This window comes from Rhodamnia argentea, chromosome 2 (genome assembly GCF_020921035.1).
Source record: "Rhodamnia argentea isolate NSW1041297 chromosome 2, ASM2092103v1, whole genome shotgun sequence".
NCBI classification, from domain to species: Eukaryota; Viridiplantae; Streptophyta; class Magnoliopsida; order Myrtales; family Myrtaceae; genus Rhodamnia; species Rhodamnia argentea.
This window is the reverse complement of record NC_063151.1, coordinates 7,418,044-7,440,101: the sequence shown is the minus strand read 5'-3', so window position 1 is coordinate 7,440,101 and position 22,058 is coordinate 7,418,044. Positions and strand designations below refer to the sequence as shown.

The 22,058-nt window shown below is 39.4% G+C and overlaps 3 protein-coding genes across 5 annotated transcripts; 2 read left to right on the top strand and 1 right to left on the bottom strand.

Moving 5' to 3' along the window:
• The first annotated feature begins 322 nt into the window (after window positions 1–322).
• LOC115756466 (cytochrome P450 72A397-like) lies at window positions 323–19,046 on the top strand. Of its 2 annotated transcripts, XM_048275211.1 has the most exons (7): window positions 323–604; window positions 1,745–1,962; window positions 2,066–2,309; window positions 2,412–2,776; window positions 3,388–3,823; window positions 10,959–10,962; window positions 19,037–19,046. In XM_048275211.1, the coding sequence occupies exons 1-5, from the start codon at window positions 328–330 to the stop codon at window positions 3,814–3,816; spliced, it is 1,533 nt and encodes a 510-aa protein (XP_048131168.1). In that variant the 5' UTR covers window positions 323–327; the 3' UTR covers window positions 3,817–3,823; window positions 10,959–10,962; window positions 19,037–19,046. The 2 variants fall into 2 exon arrangements, with proteins under 2 accessions (XP_048131168.1, XP_048131167.1); XM_048275210.1 differs by lacking the exons at window positions 10,959–10,962; window positions 19,037–19,046 and having other exon boundaries at window positions 2,066–2,313; window positions 2,416–2,776; window positions 3,388–4,049.
• Window positions 8,788–10,186, bottom strand: LOC115756485 (major pollen allergen Ole e 10-like). 2 transcript variants are annotated; one of them, XM_030696290.2, is made up of 4 exons: window positions 9,997–10,186; window positions 9,669–9,695; window positions 9,306–9,545; window positions 8,788–9,169 (listed from the first exon to the last, which is right to left on the bottom strand). In XM_030696290.2, the coding sequence occupies exons 1-4, from the start codon at window positions 10,052–10,054 to the stop codon at window positions 9,144–9,146; spliced, it is 351 nt and encodes a 116-aa protein (XP_030552150.1). In that variant the 5' UTR covers window positions 10,055–10,186; the 3' UTR covers window positions 8,788–9,143. The 2 variants fall into 2 exon arrangements, with proteins under 2 accessions (XP_030552150.1, XP_030552151.1); XM_030696291.2 differs by having other exon boundaries at window positions 9,306–9,540; window positions 9,667–9,695; window positions 9,997–10,176.
• Window positions 19,047–19,049: 3 nt separating the features above from the next.
• On the top strand, window positions 19,050–21,879 carry LOC115756458 (UPF0235 protein At5g63440). The gene is made up of 7 exons (XM_030696248.2): window positions 19,050–19,307; window positions 19,404–19,518; window positions 19,968–20,121; window positions 20,353–20,449; window positions 20,808–20,896; window positions 20,993–21,061; window positions 21,636–21,879. Exons 1-7 carry the CDS (start codon window positions 19,193–19,195, stop codon window positions 21,693–21,695), a joined length of 699 nt encoding a protein of 232 aa, XP_030552108.1. The 5' UTR covers window positions 19,050–19,192; the 3' UTR covers window positions 21,696–21,879.
• The last annotated feature ends 179 nt before the right edge of the window (window positions 21,880–22,058 follow it).

Genomic DNA, 22,058 nt, shown 5'->3' with positions numbered 1-22,058 from the left:
ATCCTACATAGATATAAGAAAAATAATAAAAAGGAAAGTAATTAAATTTTAATTTAATGATAGAGAGCAATTTTGTCTTTTTTATAAAACTTGAGTGGATTTAATCATATAGGGAAATAGCTGTAGCCCTTTTTCATTTGCTCTTTATCGGGTATCCTTCTCTTTTTACTTTCATTTTTTTATCCATCTTGGGTAGCCTTCGAGAAGTTTCTAGGCCAACACATACGGCTGTGGATGGGCTGTGGCTATATAAACACGACACCTTGCCCAACATTATCAACCTATCAACATACAGACAAATAGATTCACGCACAGAAGGAAGAAAAGATGGAGGTATCAACACAGTCAATTGCGCTAGTGGCGGTTCTGGCCGTCCTTGTGACATGGGCGTGGAGGGTGGTGAATTGGGTGTGGCTGAGGCCAAAGAGGCTAGAGAGGCTCCTGAGGCAGCAAGGCCTCTCCGGTGAACCCTATGCGTTCCTGTTTGGAGACCTCAATGAGAACGAGCGTATGCTCACAGAAGCCACGTCCAAGCCCATCGCTATCTCCGATGACATCAAGCCTCGCCTCCTGCCGTTCTTGCATCGATCCTTCCAAATCCATGGTATACGCGTCTTCACTGCATGTCTATGCATAGCACTTCTTTGTCTTCTTCTCCATTAAAGCTCATTTTTTTGGGTCGATGCTGTCTTTGACGAGTTTCAAAACATTTGAACTTACTTTTGACTTTTGATGTACGTCGGTGGATGATCGATATGTATAGATGCTCGACCATGTAACTGACTTGACGTATATCGACGTCAGCCGATCACCCTAGAATTTCAAAGTGATCCTGATTGCAGATTCATGGATGTCAACCAAGTCGGTAACACGTATTGAGGGATTAAAGTTATTGTCTTAGGGCAGAGACTAGTCCCTATCCAAACCAAAGCCCATACACAGTTAATGTACGTAGAAGCGCAATATGCCAAGTTACTCACAAACCACAATTGAGTGAGACCAAAAATCATGGGGATGATAATGAGGAACGAGTTCTTGGATGGATTTCTCCCACCCGATCTAGTCTTCATGGTTTGAGTTTTTCTGATGTCCCGCCACCATTCATGGCTTGTGTATTTTGTGTCTCAAAGCCTCTCTGCCCTTTTTAACCCTTTTGCACCCCCACTGGCAATTCAATGACATGGGCATTGAATCCATCAATCACTGAAACACGTTCAAAATGATTGGAATGATGCTCACTGCTCCTAAAAAAAAATGAAATGCTTTCTGACAATACTGTGAGGGGACGGTATAATCTAAAATATAGATCCACACATCATCACCGTATATTTTGCATAAAGCACTCATTGATTGAGAGATCTGTGTGGTTAGAAATAACTGACAAGATCGACAATCAAGCTAGTTATTCCCTAAAGAAAAACAACTACCATTGAAGTTGCATTTGAATAAGAAAATGCCAGCTGATGGGGCTCGAAGCAAGAACAAACCATGAAATTCTTGGTAAGAAAACATATAAGATCCTTGATTTTACCAAATCCCAACGTTTGGAGTCTAGACAACTAGCATAGGTACAATGTTCTATTTTGGTGTAGAAAAAGCTGCTTGGTAATCATCATAACCATCTTTTCCCCTCCTAATATGAATTAAATCTCCCAATTGCATGCGCTCCTGGAGAGTAGCTAAGAACATAACTGAAAATAGTTCTTTTGGCAATGTGCCTCTTATTTTGCTGGATGCATTGCAGGCAAAGACTCATTCATGTGGATGGGCCAAACACCGAGAGTGAACATAACAAACCCTGAACAGCTGAAGGAGATCTTCTCCAAGATATACGACTATATCAAGCCAGCCTCCACTCCCCTAATTAAGCTGCTCGTCGATGGACTCGCGACCCACGAGGGCGAGAAATGGGCTCGGCATCGGAAGATTATCAATCCAGCATTCCACATGGAGAAGTTGAAGGTACCTAAAACTATACGATGCTCAAATAAATGGAACCACTCACATTGCTGCCTCAGGAATTTTCTTTTCACTCCTCACTTGCATTGGCCGGTTGTTCTTGCAGCTTATGTTGCCTGCTTTTTATTCAAGTTGTACTGAAATGATAGACGGATGGGATGAGTTGGTATCGGATGAGAGATCATGTGAGGTCGATGTGTGGATCGACCTTCAAAATTTGACCCGTGACGTGATCTCTCGGACAGCATTTGGTAGTAGCTTTGAAGAAGGCAAAAGGATCTTTGAACTTCAGCGGGAACAAACCATGTTCACAAGTAAAGCCCTTCGATCGCTCTACATCCCCGACTGGAGGTAAATCTCTCATCATCTATAAACTAACTGAATGTAAATGAGCTTCTGGCTTAAAACCATGACATTACAAGAAATACAACTATTTGATCTAATATTCCGCGGGTTTGTGCCAACTAAGATGAATAGGAGGATGAAGAGCATAGATAAAGAAGTGCAGGCTCTACTCACCGACATCGTCCGTAGAAGAGAGAAAGCAATAAGGGCAGGGGAAGCTGCTGGTACTGATCTGTTGGGGCTATTGCTAGAGTCAAACATGAAGGATAACATCGGGATGAGCCTTCGCGATGTAATTGAGGAGTGCAAGCTTTTCTACTTCGCCGGACAAGAGACCACTTCGGTTTTACTAGTATGGACCATGGTCTTGTTGAGTGTGCACCCAGATTGGCAAGCGCGAGCCAGGGAAGAGATCCTCCAAACCTTTGGAAGGAGAAAACCTGACTTTGACGGGTTAAGCCACCTCAAGATTGTAAGTTCAATGCTCTCTTCCTCTTTTGTTCAGAGTTGGCACTCATAATTACAATATTATCCATTCTCTTCGTGGAAATTGATGTTAGATGAGAGGATCGTCCCTTGATCTCATTGTAGTAATCTTTCTAGGGGGCAAAAGACACCTCAAGTGTCGATAATTGTGTACGGCACTCACTTTGGTATCAATATTTTTTTTTTATCACTTAAGTGCCACATGGCAGAAAAATGATCATTTCAGTGCCAACGGCAAGAAATTCCGGTGACCTCACCAGAGTTTGCACTTAAATAATTATTTTTCAAAAAAATTGGCATTTAAGTGATCAAAAAACAATCACTTTAGTGCTAAATTGGAGAAAAAAATGATCACTTTAGTGCCAACGGAGAAAAATTCCGGCGACTTCACCCGAGTTGGCACTTATATAATCATTTTTCAAAAAAATTAGCACTTAAGTGATCCGAAAAAAAAATATTGACACCAAAGTGAGCACCGTACACAAATATTAGCACTAAAGGTGTCCTCCTGCCCTTTCTAGGGCATCATAATCATGAAAATGCTTTTACATACACTTCTCTACCATATGACAACTTCTATGGATTTGTTGTGATCAGGTGACGATGATCTTGAATGAGGTGCTGAGGCTATACCCACCCGCGACCTTACTAGAACGGAAGGTTCAGAAGGAAATAAAACTAGGGAAGCTGACCATACCCCCGGGAGTCCGTCTCTCAATGCCGATTCTCTTTATACACCATGATAAAGAATTGTGGGGCGAGGATGCCGAGGAGTTCAAGCCCGAGAGGTTCGCCGAGGGAGTGTCCAAGGCCACCAAGAACCAAGTATCTTTTTTCCCATTCGGATGGGGCCCTCGTATATGCATCGGCATGAACTTCTCAATGATAGAGGCAAAGATGGCACTCGCCATGATACTTCAGCAATTCACGTTTGAGCTCTCTCCATCTTATGCGCATGCCCCTTGGGAATTCATCACCCTCCAGCCACAATATGGTGCTCAGGTCATCTTGCACAAGGCAAACTAGAAAGTTACATGTCATGGTGACATATGGTGTAGACAAAAAACGTGCATTTGAAATAAGGAAACAGTATACATTTTTCCAAGTTAATGCATTGTTGTCTTCCCTCCCTAATATAATAACCTAGGATCATTAGTGATTGATTGTGATGGAATCTTGCACAGAAGATCGTGATTTGATATATCCATAGACATTATAGAGATGGAAACAAGTTTGGCTTACTCAAGCTGAATTTTTTAGGTGTCAATTTTTAATCAAAAACCAGTCCCGGAAATTCTAGATCTCTAATGAAAAACGGGACAAGGGTATTGCAACTATTAAAAAGGGTCTTTTATGGTACAAAACGGATAACAATTCCATTAGTTTCAAATTGGCAGCAAAAGAGGGGGCAACAATGGAGGAATCCGGAGTATGAGCTTAAAATTTCACAGCACAACGATGAACAAAGCTAAAATGTTGTTGGATTTAAGGAAGTTTCCCTGAAATGAAACATGAAAAAGGGACAAGTAAACCCGGAGGCTGGCCCGAGGAAAATGAAACCTTCATCTAGGGCAGACGAAATTGAGCCCTCGCGCGAGATTGATTGAGAGAAAGCCCCCATTGGGACAGCACAAGAAATGAGGGAAATGCGGAACTCAATAGAGAGAATGGAGATGTATAGGCCCTTTCAAATTGATCGCAAGGGTTTTGATTGCATTCCGAAGTTCGAAATATAGCTCGGATAAAAATATCTTATGTGGGGAGGTGAATAAAATTGGATAAAATTTCCTATATCAACAATATAAAAGTTATTATTCAATAAAGTTTACTAAGGGACGATGGAAAGGAATAAAAAAATAAAAAAAAAGAGAAGGACAACAATGAAAAAATAAGTACATAAAACTAAAGTAGGCTAGATAATAGGAATCGCGAAAATGAATGATCATATTTTCTCTCTTTCTAAATTTGGCATTTGTTGACTGATTTTTCTCATCGATGTTATTGTAGCTTGTTTATGTTTCTTGTCAAAGTCGAACCTGTGACTGTGGAATGTTAAAATGAGCTCCTTTGCTATTTAAGATGTAAATTGTACAATAATCATGGGTTTATTGATTGAGGCTATCTTCGTTTGTGCATTTGTGATTTATTTTGCGTGAACTATGAGAGATTCTTATTATCTCCATTTGAGCATTTTCAAGTTCATTCACATTGATAAACCGCTCATGCCAAACAATGGACGTGATAGGATATGAACATATCTAGCTTTATTATTATGATTAACAAAATAATGGATGGGATATAGCAAAATCCCTAGATTTCATATTTTATCATATTCAGTCTTATATGCATGCTCCTTTCACTATCTTCACCTTCCAGCCACAAGATGGTGCTCTTATCATCTTGCACAACGCAGATTAAATGTTACAGATCTAGGTGACATGTAGTGGAGAAGAAATCATGCATTGAATTAATAAAGTGATACACCAAATGTGATCTAATTTTTTTTTTTTTTTTGGTAAGGTAAGTGTGTATTGAACTTTTCAAAAAGCTAGGTACAAGTAGAAAAAATCGGGCACAAAAACCATGAACCATGAGTGGCACCATGAGTGCCAAAGAGGGTTCAACGGTGAACCGGTTGCAAAATACATAGCAGCGTCTAGGACGCGTGCACCCAAGGGAAGGCCAACCAAAAGAAGTAACAAAGAGGCTAAACATGCAGCCGAAAAAAAACAACAGAAATGAAAGTACAAGATGAACCCAAACGCCCAGCAACGGTGACAGTAGCATAAGGAGGCAGCATCAAGCACCGGTCATGGATCCAGCAGGCACCAGCAAAAGAGTAAGGTCCAGAGAAGCGAGCCAGCAGATCTCGGGCAGAAGGGAGATAGCATGTACAGTAGTTGTGGATGTAGGGGTGACCAGGTTGCAAGAAGTCCAGAAAGAAGAACAACAACCGTCCATAAATGTGATCTAATTTATCAATAGAACAAGTGCAAAATATTGTGATGGAAAGCATTTTGGTCTACTCAAGTTGGATTTTTCCATGCATCAATTTCTAATGAAAACCAATTTAAGAAATTCAAGATGTCCAATCAAACTACAGGACAAAGAAATTGCAACTATAACAAAAAAGAGGGGGTCTATTATGGTACTAGACGAATAACATTGGCATCATATTAAAATTAACCAGCGAAAGAGGGACAATAATGGAGAATTCCATAGCATGGGCTTATAAGAAACTAGCTGGAAAAATCTATGAAGATCAAATTAGATCTAAAAATCAATGTTTTGCTAACAATCACAAATTTCACTTCAGACTCAATACTCATATTGAAAAGTATGATCAATGATTATTCTATCAAACTCCATCTACTTCAAATATATCTCTTGAAACATTTTTGAAATACAAAAGTGAAGTATTTTCCACGAATTAGTGAATTAGGCAGGATTCCTTTGCTTATAAAATAACAAACAGCAAATTAATCTTCATAAATTGCATTTCATTGTAATTGTGATCAACTTATACAAATTAATATGCGGTAGACATTAAAAAAAAAAAGATGTAGGATCAATGGACTAGTTCGTACATCTTTCGACTTCAATATTCAAGAAATAGAGATTTTACAAATAAAACCTTAAGGATTGGCAACCCATTCCTGTTGCTTTATATGCGTATGGTTATGGTTATCTACCTTGTGCAGCGATGGACCGTTAGCTAGTGTGGCCAATAGATGTTCTAATTCACTTGATATCTCTTATGAACATATTAATTGGTAGCTTTCAGTTTAACGCGATACTTCACTATCGATCTTATATTTTAGATATTAGAAAAGCAGTAATGGCTAAAGTTGGTCTCTAGACTACTGCTTGTGGGAAAGAAAGAATGCATTCTCATCTACAATGTCATTAATATCATAACAGTGATCAAAATATGATCTGAAACACAAGATGTAGCCAGCAAAGCAATATACAACCCCTAGCACATCATCCATCAACCAGTAAAAGAAAGTAAGAAACGCAAATAAGTGCTAAAATCTTTTTATGCTTGAGGATAGACCAAAGAAGGATTGAAAAGAGACTTCATTTCTTACTCGGATCGGAAGGCCCGAGTTCTGGAAATCGCAGTTCCTGTAGTTTCTTCCATATGATTGATAGTAGAAATTTATGAGCGACGAAGGCATGGTTCATGAGATTACCAGCATAAAGCACAAATCTTGCAGTCCACCAGAGAGTAGCAGGCATAGTCTACTGCTTTTGGGAAAGAAAGAAGCCATATCCTCTACACTATAGTGTCATCAATCTCAGAACACCGATTAAAGATGATCCGAATCGCAAGAATACATCTCAAACTTGTCTAAAGAATATAATGTTCATTCTCTAATAGAACATTCCTTCTTCGAAAATCTGGTCTTCTTTTCGGTAAATTTGTCGTTCTCTTACGGGGTAAGTATACTATGAGTGCCATAACTTATGTACGGCGTCCTATTGAGTGTCATAACTTTCAAAACGTTCACTTAAGTGCCATAACTTTCAAAAATCGTTCACTTGAGTGCCACGTCGGAGCAAAATCGTTCACTTGAGTGCTACAGCAACTTTTCCGGCATACCACGTCAGCTTTCCGATGTGCCACGTCATATTTTCGATGAGCCACGTCAACTTTTCCGGCGTCCACATCAACATGGCACTCTAATAAACGATTTTTGAAAGTTATGACACTTAAGTGAACGTTTTGAAAGTTATGGCACTCAAGTGAACGCTGTACAAAAGTTATGGCACTTTTAGTGTACTTTTCCCTTCTCTTACTATAACCAGACCGGATGCGCATCCTTTCTTTTGGAGGCAAATTTCTCATGGTAAAGAAACTTTTCTTTATTTTGGGTATCTTGTCTTTTACTGTCATTTTATTTCCATTTCGGGTCATAGTCAACAAGCCCAAAATCGAAGGGAATGCACTCCATATTGAGGGCACATTTATCATGATCAAGAAGCTTGTCTTTATTTTTGGCATCCTTATATTTTTTTGTAATTTTGTTCCAAATCAGACCGAATACACATCCCCAATTTTGAGGGCACGTTTGTCATGGTCAATAAGGTCCTGAGGCTATATCCGTCAGGAATGAAGCTGGCATGGAAGCTTGACAAGGAAAGAAAAGTAGGGAAGCTGACCATGCCCCCGAGAGTCGAGCTCTCAATGCCGACTCCCCTCGTCACCATGATAAAAGACTTTGGGGCTAGAATGCCAAGGAGTTCAAGCCAGAGAGAGGTTCGCCGAGGGAGTATCCAAGGCCACCAAGAACCAAGTCTCCTTTTTCCCATCAGGATGAGATCTCGTCTATGTGTCGAGCCAGAACTTCGCTAAGATACAAGTGAAGATGGTCTGCGCCATGATGCTACAACAATTTGCATTCAAGCTCTCACCATCTTATAAGCGTGCTCCTTTCATTGTGATCACCTCCATCCATAGCATGGTGTTGAGGTCATCTTGCATAAGGCAAACTAAAAGTCACAGCTCAGGGTCACGTAGTGTAGACAAAAACGTGCATTGAATTAATGAAAGGACACCCTTTTTGCCATTTATGCATTGTTGTTCTCTCCCTAATGTAATAACCTAGGATCATTAATGATTGATTCTGATGGAACCTTGCAATAAGAAATGTGAGCAGCAGACCAGGGTGGGCTCGTGCCATAACAATCGTAAACCTATTACAATTGTATCAATTCGGTCTTAAAATTATTATTTTTCTTTGCCAATTGACTCATAAACCTTTTGCATTTGTGCCAATTTAGTCCATTTGGTCGGTCAAAGCTGATGTGGCCAATTTTTCAATAATATTTTTTTAAATAATTTTTTTGTTTTTCTTTTCATTTTTTTTCCCTTCCTTCCTTTGCTTTCTGTTTTTGGCCAGCGAGGATCCCTGGAGATTGATGTTTGGCAATTCGGCATATTTCGAGTGGATTTTCTTGATAGTCATGCAAGTTCAATCGACACCTTATCTTCAATATTAAAAAGAAGAATGCGTTTCATATATATTCAAATTCAGTTGATATCTCTTACATACTAATGAATTGGTAGGCTTGAACGTAGATACGATTTTTCAAAATGCAATTCATATTTCTTAAATTAGATAAGTATTAATGGCTAGAGTACGTCGCTAGTCCACTGCTTATGGGGAAAGAAAGAAGGCATCCTCCTCTACAATGTCATTAATATCAGAACAGTGATCAAACATGACCCGAGGCACAAGAATTCATCTCAGACTTGTCTCAAGAATATGACATCTACTCTCTACTACGACATTCCTTCTTCGAAAATCTAGTCCTCCTACTAGTACAAACACGACTTCCGATTCACGCTATGCGTAGATGCAATTGCTGTAGCCTGCGAAACAATGTACAACCATGAGCAAATCATCTATCATTCAATAAAAAAAGGTAAGAGATGCAGATGCTTGCTAAAATCTTTTTATGCTTGAGGATAGGCCAAAGAATACATGAAAAGTGACTTCATTTCTTACTCGGATCAGAGATGACGACGAGGCCCGAGTTTCGGAAATCGCAGCTCCAGTGGCTCCTTCCATGGGATTGATAGTAGAGGTTCATGGCGACGGAGGCATGGTTCATGAGATTATCGGGGTCGAAGCACGGGCATCCCTTTTGGAGGATCTTGCAGTCCACTTGGGAGCAGGCGTAGTTTATGTTCGCCAGTAGAGTTGCTTGGTCTGATGATGGCTTGGCCACACACCACGTTTTCTGCAATTTCGACAGACACCTAGTTATCTTCTCTTGCCTCCTCCCTTAAAGTCAGGGTCTAATATTTCAGAATTTCCTGCTCGAATGCATTTGGCTATATTGAGTACTGCAAATGAAGTGGATTACCTGCGCATTGACAACAGATACAGGTAACCCTGAGAGATAAACAGCAGACAATGTGAAAATATTAGCTGTATGGCAACAACAACAAAAAAAAAATCTTCCAATTCCTGTTTGGAATTAGCTGAATTCACTGACAAGCTCTCTCTAGCTTCGAAAGAAAGAATGTAGTTTATAGCAACTGAGATACTAGGAGCTTAGGCAGGCCCAGCGGTCATGGGTGGGGTCGGGATTGGGACTTCCCAGAGAGACAGAACAGAACAGAACAGAACAAAAAGAAAGGAACGCTCGATAGTAGCAGAAATGAAGGCCAAGTGAGAGACATGAATGCCAAACCTGATCCGGAAGTGAAGGACAAGAGCAGGAAAACGAGGGAGAAGGCGGCCTTAGCCATCAGACAGAAAGTGTCTCCCTACTCTGTTCCGTTAATGGTGGTGATTACTGTTCAAGAACGAGAACAAAATCAAGGTTGACGGGGCCTTTTAACAAAAAGGTGAAGGGAGAAAAACGAGACTGGCGCAGCAACGGCTATTTCAGCGTTCTCAGCCGTTGGGTAGAGACTAAAAAGGAGAGAGACAGACAGACTTTTCCGAGGGCAAAGACAGACAAAGAGGACAAAAGTCAAAACAGAGGAGCCTCCGTTGGTTGAAGATCCTACTCAGTTCGAATGTCTCAAACATAAACAACGAGTGGTTGAACGGTCGGACAAAAACTGCTCCTTCGCGGCAGTTTCCTTTTGTCTGACGTTGTGTCATTTGTGCCCCCCGAGTCTTCTCTAACGTTTGAATTAAACCGGTTTAGCTTTTAATAAGATTCCTGGAATGATACTCTTTTTAAACTCTTCTTAACTCGGAAAAGGTGTGTAGACCACAGCAGCAAAACAAGTGGGTAACCTTATCCTCATATTTATTAAGTGATAAGAGTCCATTAGTTTTTCTGTAAGGTGTTGATAAAACTTACTACTATTTGAATTCTTGCAATTGAGAAAATGCCATTTTGTCTTGCACAAAAGTCTTAAACTAAGTATCTGTTTAATATCATTTTCACTAACAATGGTTGTCTTGTCTAGATGCCAGCTACTCATGTTTGTAATAATTTTTGTACTCCATTGTATCTTTCATAAGCTATATCGTCAAAATGAATAGCAAATTGTTTAAAAAAAATTGAAAAACAACACATTTGTTTCTTTATAACATTAAAATCTACTCTCGATTCAGAATAATGTCTAAACCGATTATTAGGGACATAACGAAAATTTTGATTATTGAAAGATGAACAAAAATTTCAAAAATGTCAATAGCTCTCGTGTCGTGAAATGAGAGGGTTCTCTGTTAATAGCAATCACATGCGGCTGACATTGAATTTGTAATTCCTTTGCTCACAAAGGAGCCGATTCGAGATCTCTAATCTAGCCTTTCTTCTTCAATCTTTTGAAAAAGAACTAGCATCGCCCCTCTTTTTGGTTGGCGAGCGGCATGAGTATGCATTTAATTGTTGCACTGACTATGCACGTGTGCTCCTTTGTAATGTTGTAAAGCTAGATCCTACGATAAGTGCGTTCCTTTTTGTTTGAATATCTTGAGAGAACCAACGCGGGAAACATCTCAATGCATTCACCGATTCGTGATAGAACTTAAAGTAAGAGTACTTAAATCATCCAGTTGTCCATCAAGGAATCTACAAGTCCTTGCTTACCAAATAACAGTGTTCAATGCTAATCAAAAAGACATTCTTCTTGAAATCTAGAGCACTTGTCTCACGGGGTAGATTTAGATTTAGGAGTTCCTTAGAGGCCATTCTATACTCATCTCTCTCGATCTAGATCTAGATTTCCTCTCAACTTGTTTTTTTTTGTCTCTGTACTGTTATAGTGTTAAGGATGCTTAAACTATGTGCGCACCGCCCACTAGGCAAGTCGTAGCTTTCCGAAAAGGAAATTACGGTGTGCGCTCATCATTGATGCGAAACGAGATTCGATGATCGGCCGTCGTTCATTTTATTTTGATATTGAGAGTGTGCTTATCACAACAGGTTATGCTTTGTTGTTTGAGATTTGCTTTGTTTTGAACCTATCTATCTTAAGATAAGAATGAAATATAACATCCGACCAAAAAATAAAAATAAAAAAGCACTCCTCAAAGAAGTGACAGTATGAATATAACTTTTATGGATATGCGTATAAACAAACATGTTCGAGTGATTTTGTCTCTAAATATGAGCTTGCATTGAAAGACAAGAATAAACAAGAAGCGATTTTATTCCCGACAATTGGAACTCAACCAAGTGCTATTATGAGAAGCAACTCTCCTCCACAACTCATGGTCTCTTTAAAATGTTTCAAGTTGCAGTTAAAAGCTGCTACATGCTTCGAGGTAACTCAAGTGCACATACATGGAGTAGCACAACTTTTGGAGCAAAAGAGCATCAAGGTGAATATTACCAGAACTTTTGAATTTCGAGGTTGTGTATCGTAGCACACGAGAAGTGAAGTTCACTGCCATCTGTAGGAGGTTTGCTTTTAAAGGCTATCTTTGTAGCCATGCATTATGTGCTTTTCATTGTATTGGGGTAAATGAGAATTACATTAGGTCTCAATGGAGGAAGGATTTCAAAAGTCCGTACCTTCCAAAATCCATATCTAAGAGTGTCAAGTTTAACAATCCAAATGAATGGTATGATCACTTATTTAATCAAGCTATCCAGAATGTACAAGAAGGTTCAAAATCCAAATAGCACTTCAAATTTGTTTTGAAGTATTCAAGTAAGCAAATAAAAAGATTCAGAGTGCATACCTCAATCGAGCTAAAGAGCAACCAATCAATTTCTATCAAGATAATGCTCAAAGCATCCACATAAAGGATCCAATCCAAGGAAAGAGACCCAATCGATCAAGAGAAGAGTCCAATTGGAAAACCCCACCAAATAGCATCTACAATGGTATATTTATCTATGTCGCCTTAAAAATACATTGTTATTATTGTCTGTAGTAGAATTAGATTCAATACACTCTAGTTTAAAGCTCAAGAATTTCTGCATTAATAATAATTTTAATAAAGGCGATGTAATTTTCTCGTAATTTTTTTTTTCAGGTTTTCAATAGTTTGCTAAATTAATGAATCTAAACTTTTTTCTAGAAGAAAACAATCCCAGATCACTTGATATGGTTGGCGCGCGAGAGAATCTACATTGCACGGTATGGTGTTTCCAAATTATTTTCTAATCATTATGTTGAATTCTTTCGATGTCTTAGGGTCTACCTATTGAATTAACCGACACAGGTCTACCAATTGAATTAACCGATACAGTCTTCTACGCCGAGGGAATAAGGAATTTCAATGACTTTCACTCAACTGGGATTTTAGATCAGATGGGTGACCCTAACCATTCTCAAAAATCTGATTTGCAATCAAGAAATAATTGGGGATTTTTATTTTTATTTTTTGAAATAAAATACTTCACTATAAATTGACTTTTTATGCTAAGAAATGATATGGTGGGAATTATATTAGGTAAAATTCGTATGGATTTCGTTTAAATATCCTCTTTTTTAAACTTTAGTTTTGACTATCCTGATCCTAATTGACCTGGTAATGTTTTAGGTCCTTACACATCTTCATCTATGACATTTGAAACAATAGGGTAATTTTTTCGTCTACTAATTCATTATTCAAATTTTGATCTTTTCTTTAATTTATTTTTTTTTTTTATGCATGAACGATATGGCCAGTCTTGATTTTAGGTCTCTAGAGCAATTTGATTTGAACAAAAGGAATAAGGAGCCATTTCTATTTCCTTTTTTTGCTTTCCTCTTTTGGAGTTTCCTCTTCCAATTTACTCTAGATTTGGAAGCTTCTCTCTCCCGTTTCGGGGATATTTCTATCCCAATCTAGTCTAGATTTGGGATATTTTGTATGTATGTTTTGAGGGTTTAGTTTTTCTCGAGTTTCGTTGCTCTGATACCAAAAAGGAGCGGAAGCAAGAACTCAATCCGAAACAATTATGCTATCCCACACAGGCTCACTGGCCACTCAAGGGACCGCCTGTTAGTTTCCGGATCTTGCTCTTGGAACTAATCCTTTAAGACATCGATTTCTGATCCACAGGATCCACTATCCATTACCACCATAGATTTATCCCGATCAAATATTGGATAGATCCAGCACTCACTTGCGAAGTTAATCAACAAGTGGAGAGAGGCCCCGCCGGACTCTACACGTGCTTTAACCCAATACTAGATCTAATAAACTTTCCGGATGATTACGGGATTTGTGGCAAGTGGAGAGCATACTGAACCAACCATTGTAATAGAGAAGTAGAGACATTTTAGCACAGAAGTATCCGCTCGAAGAGAAAAGAGGAGTGTTTTAGAAACTCATTAGAAGCAAACTCTTACTTGGCTTCCTCCGGATGAAGTTGATAAACATCTTCAAAGGCCTCTCCTTGAATCCACACTCGGAGAAATACAGCAAGCTGTTCATATTGTCATTGAAGAAAAATGCAGAAGAAAAAGACAGTTCGACCAGTTCTTAAAAGAAAACCGCAAGTATGACAAGAACTGTGAAAGGCCAGAATGGAAGATCAAATGCACCAGAGACCGTAATGATCCGTCTTGCTCGGGTCACAAGAAGAAAGTTCATTTCAAGAAGTTTTCATTTGCGAAGCCTCGCAGAAGCAAGTGGAAATTCCTCAGAAAGAAATCACGCGGTCGTTACGCAAAGCACCGCAAGAAACCCAAGTCCGACGGATGTTATATTTGCAACAAGAAAGGTCATTTTGCAAAGAAATGCCCCCAAGCAAAAAAACAGGGCAGTTACATGATCCGGAAGATCTCTCAAAACACTGGGATCTCTCTCGGTGATGAAGACGTTGAATCCACCTTCTCCATTGAAGAAGAACCGTCTCCAAACACTTTGTGTGCCATCAGACCATCTTAATGGATGTATGAACGGATAATCACAATTGAGACCTGGTTTGAGGAATAATCCACCATAATCTTTAAAGATGACATAATGGTAATTCCAAAATAATCAGTGAAAATTATCAGAGAGGGAATTCTGTTTGAGGAGTGGAGGGATATCGGGTGGGTACTGGTGTGATGGCCACCGGTGTTCACGCATATTCCGGGTTGAATCGAAAGAGTATTTAGAAAACCATTCCGCCCAACGCAAGAGTTGAGGATGAGGAACTTGCTTTTGCTTGAATTTGAGCATCTAGGGAAAAGAGGACATGTCCATTTCGACTAAAAAATGATGACCAATGAGATGAAATTCAAATTTTTTGATTCCATTTTTTACTGCAAGAATTTCTTTGAAAGTGGAGTGATAATGCATTTCTGCTGTCGAAAACTTTCCACTTTTGTATGCACAGATTCTTCGCTTACCTTTAATTTCTTCAAGGAGGATAGCGGCCCGGTGCTTGTCACCGGCATCCGTCCGAAGAATTCCGGTTCCAGTGGAAGGGATCGGAAGAACCGTCTCCAAACACTTTGTGTGCCATCGAAACTTACTCTTCTGATTCGGACTCGGCCCCGGGAGATATTCTCTCCTTCTTTCCTCTTGCTTGATTCTTTCGAATCCACTCCCCAACATTCCATCCCCCACATTTTCCAATCCGGCTCCATCTTCCAGACAACACCAAATCCATCCAAGTCATTGCCCTCATTGATACTGGCGCAGCTGCATCCCCGCTAGATACCAAAATCCTTCCGGAAGAATACTGGACACCATATACCGGATATTTCCAAGCAGCCTCGGGAGAAACTTTTACTACCAAACTGCGTAGTAAACCCCTCACCATTCATATTCTCCCTGGTTGTGAAATCACCACCCAAATCCTTGGATGTCCATCTCATGACAAGGATCTCATCATCGGTTGGGATATTCTTTCTAAGCTCCCACAACTCAAGATAAACCCTAAGGGGTTAAAGTTTCAAAAGAAGTTCCAAGAGTTTGTTGAAATCTAGAGACTCTTTCTCATCCAACCGTAAATCCTTGATCCCATTTATCAATCTCTCCTTTCTCATTGTTCAGAATCTCACCAGCGGTTTGCCCAGATTTGCTCCAACCCTCTTTGGCAAAATTCTGACTTTTTTGTCAAAATTCCCTTCAAGAAAAATGGAGAAATCAATCCCACCAAGGCAAGTCATTCGGGTATGAACCCGGATCACCTTGCTCAAGCACAAGCAGAATGTGCTCGACTTCTTTCTCAAGGACTCATTGAGCCCTCTGACTCCCCTTGGGCATGTGAGGCCTTCTATGTCAACAAAAGAGCAGAGCAAAATCGTGGAAAGCTACGGTTAGTCATAAATTACCAGCCTCTCAATCTGTTCATCCAAGATGACAAATTCCCATTGCCCCATAAGAACTCTTTGTTCTCCAGCCTTGCTCGAGCCAAGATCTATTCCAAATTCGATCTTAAGGCGGGCTTCTGGCAATTAGGAATTCATCCCTCAGACAGATTCAAAACTAGTTTCTGCATCCCTAACCAGCACTTCCAATGGAGAGTCCTTCCCTTTGGACTTAAAACTGCTCCGCCCCTATTCCAGAAGGCTATGTGCAAAATTTTCCAACCTATCCTTGCTAATGCCCGGATCTACATTGATGATATTCTCCTGTTTTCCCATGATGAACATTCTCATGCAAAACTCCTTCAGCAATTTACTGAAATTGTGCATACTCATGGCATCATGCTGTCACAAAAGAAGATGATCATAGCTCAACGAGAAATTGAATTTCGAAGAAGGAGCTCAATTTCGTTCTCACATATGTTAAATCTGGGCTCATTCAATTTTTTTACTCTATCCAACCAAAAAAAAAAAAAAACCTTTTTACTTTGCTTGGCAGTGTGCTGAGGACACCAAACCTAGGCATGTATCGCCAAAAGGCAAAGCCGTAATAACATATAGAGATCTCGATGTGTGCTTATTACTAAAGACGAATTTAGTGATCACCTGTTGATTTTAGCGTGAAAGAAGTCACGGATTTGCTCTTTGAGTATGTGTCCCATGTCTTGTTCCGATGATTTCTCTTATTATCTAGAGCTTATTTTCGGCGTGTATCGTCGAAAGGCAAAGCCGTAGCAACAGATGGAGATCTCGATGTGTGCCTATTACTAAAGACGGATTTAGTGATCGGCTGTTGATTTTAGCGTGAAAGAAGTCACAGATTTGCTCTTTGAGTATGTGTCCTATGTCTTGTTCTGATGATTTCTCTTATTATCTAGAGCTTATTTTCGGCGTGTATCGTCGAAAGGCAAAGCCGTGGCAATAGATAGAGATCTCGATGTATGCTTATTACTAAAGATGAATTTAGTGATCAGTTGTTGATTTTAGCGTGAAAAAGTCACCGATTTGCTCTTTGAGTTTGTGTCCCATGCCTTGTTCCGATGATTTCTCTTATTATCTAGAGCTTATTTTGTTTTAAAGTTACTTAGGGTTTGTCTTAGTTTGCACTTGAATTGCGATGTTTCTCTCTTATATTTCAAGAAAGTGAATGAATTGTTATTTATTTTGACAAAAAAATAGTTTTCATCTATAAATTTACTACATCTTTACGATGACATTAACGCTCATTAGACGCTTTTTATGAATATCAACTATTTTTAATTAGTGATAATATTGTTCTACTTGTGTTTATTTATATGTTGGTGGGCGTAATATCCAAAACAACCTCCAACTTTAGCATATATTCCAATTATATTTAAATTTTTTTTGTCTCATAAAAAACCCCAATTCTTACTTTTGGTCCAATTTTCCATACTTAATACTAAAAAAACCCCAACTTTAGCCTATGTCACAATTATACCCAAAACTTTTTTTGGTCTCATAAAAAATCCTCGGCTTTTACTTGTGTTTCAATTTTACCGGCTTAACACAAAAAAAAAATCACAACTTTAGTATCTGTCCCAATTTATATCCAAAACATTTTTTTGTCTTATAAAAAAAAGCAACTTTTACTTTTGTTCTAATTCTACAGGCCTAATTCCCCAAATAACCCCAACTTTAGCATATGTCCCAATTATACAAGAAAAAAATTGTCTCATAAAAATCCCCAATTTTTACTTTTGCCCCAATCTATCTTCGTCGGTCTTCCATCCATAATCACCGTTAGTTAAACCTATGTGACTTGAATTTTCTCGTTGAACTTGGCAATGAATCTTCGAAATTAGGAAACAATGGATTTTATGAATGACGATATTTGATATCGCCGTACAAATAATCAAATATCCACATCTAGCCATTCTTTGGGCTATGAAGTGCCAAAGAGAATTCGAAACACGCTTTCTTGAGTGGCTCTATATCTCCCGACAATTTGTAGAGGAAGCAGACAACAAAAGAGAAGTTGAGAGATTTTTTCATATAACTTTGCTGATATGTAATTCATTAACGACATGGAAATCCCACGTAGGATTAACTAACGGTGATTATGAACGGAAGGCTAACGGTGATAGAATTGGGACAAAAGTAAAAATTGGAGATTTTTTTATGAGACAAAAAAAAATTGGAGGACATATACTAAAGTTGGGATCTTTTTTGGATATTAGACCAATAGAATTGATACAAAAGTAAAAGTGGAGGTTTTTTTAATATTATGTCTGTAGAATTGGGAAAAAAATAAATGTTGGAGATTTTCCTTGAGACAAAAAGAAATTGAATATAATTGAGACCAACGCCGAAGTTGATTTTTTTTTTTTTTATGTTGGCGCTATGTTGGTGTTTAATGTGTTTCTTATTTCTTTACATTCGAGAAACTGCACTTAACGGGATTTAGGATTAGAGAATTTAATTGTGTCTTGCTCGCAATAGCGGAATATAGTCGGGGGCCCCTCCTCCAATTTTGTCTCTAAATTTTAGTTTGCGAAAGGAAACATAGAAGTCAAAAAATTGAGGTTCAGAAAGTCTTCCAGTTTCCCCAAAAAAAAAAAAAAAATTTCACACGGTGATACCAATGACTTTCACAATTGTTGACATAAAAAAGGGGGGGGCATTGCCCCCTTCACCATCAAGAGTCGTGAACGATAGAGATACTGACCCACACCAGCCTGCGCTAGTTTTCGACAAGGGTCGTCGACCCTGGCTCATGCTATGGGCTTGGTCGAGGTGGTGACCAGAGAGGCCCATTATCGTAGACACCGCATGTCACGGCCCTTTATTTATACTTTTCTCTTTTATGGAAAAAAAAAAAAAGTTATACGTGCTCCATGTGATAATTTTTGCCACATTGACAATTATATGATGTCAAATTTGTGATGGGAGTTAAACGTTAGGTGATGAAATTGGAGTCCAATTGCACAAACTATATAGAGTACTTTTTTCTTGTCCATATATGGAGTCCTTCATCGTGCGTGAAAGGAGAAGATATATAGAAAAACTCATCACACGAATCGAGCAAATTGGAGTTGGCCAAAATCGGCTGCAATTGTTTTTTCTCCTGGGGTCCGAGCGGTAGCTTTCTGAAAATCCGAAAACCGAAGCGAGGAGGTTCTGCGTTTTTCTGTGTGGGTGTGGGAGGGAGAGCGAGAGAGAGAGAGAGAGATGCCGAAGAGGACGACACACACGTACTCGAGCGAAGACGCAGCTCCTGACGGTCCCGACTCCGATCTCTTTGTTTACTACTGCAAGCACTGCAGCTCTCACGTCCTCATCACTGGTTCTCTCTCTCTCTCTCTCTCTCTCTCTGTGCGCTTGATTTGGTACTGCCTGTGCTTTGAATCTTCTCGTGGAACTGAATTACATCCGTTGAAAGATACCCAGTTGCAGAAAACACCGAAGAGGAAGACGGACCGGGCATGTGTGTTGGACAAGACGAAGCATCTTGCTCGACTGAATGTACAAGAGGCTGGCAAGATTCTCTTGAAACGGTGAATCCCCTAATCTACGCTTTCCCTTACGACCCTCATGGGCATATTTGTGGGAGAAACGAGAGAGCAATTCATTTGCTAACTTATGTTCAATTCAGGTGATAAGCTGCCATCTAGGGGATAATTTGAAGTAAATGGTGTTCAAGGGCTTATTTTTTCACGCTGTCTTTTTTCCCAATGGCTTGTTCTGAATCTGTTCCGTAGTGCTAGATGATTATGCCAATGTTTGCCAAGTTTTTTGGCGCCTTTGTATCGATTCTCTGTCTCTCTCTTCCGAAGCGGTAGGAAATAGTTGGTAGAGCCGAATGACTATGTCTTCTTCTAACAAGCGATTCACGAAGTTGAGTTGGTCGTGCCTGGAGTGAGGCAGAGTGAATAAATTCTGAGCACTGATGGTGCGTTGTTGCTTCCGATTGCATGGTTTTTCTGAATTTTTCATCTTAATCCAGGGGTGAGGGTAAGCTAGAGAAGCAATTTCGCATGAACTGTATAGGTTGCGGCCTGTTCGTCTGCTACCGAGCTGAGGAAGATCTGGAAACTGCTTCACTCATTTATATTGTAGATGGGGCACTGAGTACTGTTGCTGCGGAAACAAATCCCCAGGTACCATTGGACTTCGATCATAATTTCCTATGGTGTACTTCTGGCTGGCTCAGATTTATAATGCTGTATTGTAAGAGTGGATTTCCAATGCAAATAGGAAAGTATTCGACAGCAAGAGTTCTGGCTGGCGCATAGAGCATTCCTTCCACTTTCTTGGGCATCTTTCATTTTGATACCTATTTAAGTGTCTGTTGTCGAAGATTCCTTACTTTGTCTTGGTTGCTGTTTTAGGATGCTCCCGTTCCCCCCTGCATATCACGGTTAGAGGGAGGACTTGTTCAAGTGGCTATAGAAGTGGAAGCTGGGGCACAACGCTCTGCAATTACAAGTAATCTAACTGCACAAACTGCATGTTTTAAGTGAATCGCTGTCAACACTTTGAGAATGTTTTGATTACCTTTTCAAATGCTCAAAATGTCACTCCATACTGGGACATTGCTACTTTTGAACGTTCCACGTTGTAGGTGGCTTATCTCATTACTTCCTTGAATTTAATCTGCAATTCGCACCTTTGAGTCACGATATTGTGACTCTGTCATCTGTGCTGGTTTCTTGAATTCCATGTAATTCTTGTTAATTTTGGTCTTATTGTGGCCCTTCAATTGGTGGTTGAGAACTTTAGTGTATCAATTGTGCAATGAAACATCTAACCTCTTCAGCCATATTTTCCTTTACTTGTAATTCAGGAGTGAATGCTGATGATGTTCGAGTAACAATTGCTGCACCTGCAGCCCGGGGAGAAGCTAACAATGAACTATTGGAGTTCATGGCAAAAGTAGCAATTTAATGTTCCAGTTCTTGCAATTGAGATAATGTCATTTGTCTTGCTCAAGTCTCAAACTAAACATGCATGTCTGATATCTGTACGTAGGTGTTGGGTCTGAGGCTTAGCCAGATGACACTACAGCGGGGGTGGAACAACAAATCGAAGCTCCTTGTGGTTAGTATAGATTCATTTGCGAATGCTTGGGAATGTGTTGGAGTATGTTGATGCATGTTTTGAAATAAATCTATGGAGCATTAGGAAGCCCATCTGGTGGTGTTATTAAAATTGGGAATTACTCAAGGATAGTATTAGTATTGGTACTGTAAGCACCTGTTTCATTTTTTAGTTTTCCTTGAAATGTCAAATTCGCGTTTAGTTTTTACTTGATCCCTTTTTTATTGGTTCGCATGAATCTAATGAGACGTGGGTGGCTTGTATTCTCATGGGAATTCTCCAGCATGTTCAACGAATTCACATGCAGAATTGTTCCAGGCCATATGTTGTAAGTTGGACTCCTCTAGTGCGTGGTTCTTAAGGATGTCAACAAGAAAATGCCTTCTGTAACGTCGAGCAGTCGGAGTTAACTTATTAGAGAATGAAGTAGAAGAGTCTTGTTTGGATTAAGCTTTGGCCCCTGCCTACCTGCTTCTTTAATTTGAATTTGAAGAATACATTACCCTTTGCCTTCCTTGGTTCTGCTCCTGCAATTGATTGTTACAAGATCTGCTTATGATTGATGCTCCTCCAGGTCGAAGACTTGTCGGCAAGACAGGTGTACGAGAAGCTACTTGAAGCTGTGCAACCTTGAAGTTGCTTCATTGAGGCATTTTTAAAACTCTCAACATTTTTGTACTAAAAAATTGCTGTTATTCATGCAATTTTTAATTTAACCCTCTTGTAAAAGTACTTCACCCTCGATGGCCAAAGGGCACAAAGGGATGGTTCGTGAGATTATCAGGGTAAAAGCAGGAGCATCCTTTTGAAGCATTTTGCAATCCATTTGAAGGTAGCCATAGTTTATGTCGAGGATTGAGTTGCTTTGTCTGTGTGATGGTTGGATATGCTGGCATTGTGAATACTACAAGTGAATTGGATCAAGTGGTATCTGTTCACGATTGATTCAAAACATCATCTGATTATGGCCAATAGTATCATTTTTACTGGCAATGGT

What these genes read in the sequence shown, in the direction of transcription:
- LOC115756466 (XM_048275211.1), top strand. Translation starts at nt 328, where the DNA reads ATGGAGGTATCAACACAGTCAATTGCGCTAGTGGCGGTTCTGGCCGTC. An exon ending in GCTCTACATCCCCGACTGGA is followed by an intron (nt 2,310 to 2,411) that starts GGTAAATCTCTC and finishes TAATATTCCGCG; the next exon opens with GGTTTGTGCCAACTAAGATG. An exon ending in GGTTAAGCCACCTCAAGATT is followed by an intron (nt 2,777 to 3,387) that starts GTAAGTTCAATG and finishes TGTTGTGATCAG; the next exon opens with GTGACGATGATCTTGAATGA.
- LOC115756485 (XM_030696290.2), bottom strand. Translation starts at nt 10,054, where the DNA reads ATGGCTAAGGCCGCCTTCTCCCTCGTTTTCCTGCTCTTGTCCTTCACT. An exon ending in GTCCTTCACTTCCGGATCAG is followed by an intron (nt 9,696 to 9,996) that starts GTTTGGCATTCA and finishes TTTATCTCTCAG; the next exon opens with GGTTACCTGTATCTGTTGTC. An exon ending in CGTCGTCATCTCTGATCCGA is followed by an intron (nt 9,170 to 9,305) that starts GTAAGAAATGAA and finishes ATTGTTTCGCAG; the next exon opens with GCTACAGCAATTGCATCTAC.
- LOC115756458 (XM_030696248.2), top strand. Translation starts at nt 19,193, where the DNA reads ATGCCGAAGAGGACGACACACACGTACTCGAGCGAAGACGCAGCTCCT. An exon ending in CTCTCACGTCCTCATCACTG is followed by an intron (nt 19,308 to 19,403) that starts GTTCTCTCTCTC and finishes ATCCGTTGAAAG; the next exon opens with ATACCCAGTTGCAGAAAACA. An exon ending in GGCAAGATTCTCTTGAAACG is followed by an intron (nt 19,519 to 19,967) that starts GTGAATCCCCTA and finishes ATCTTAATCCAG; the next exon opens with GGGTGAGGGTAAGCTAGAGA.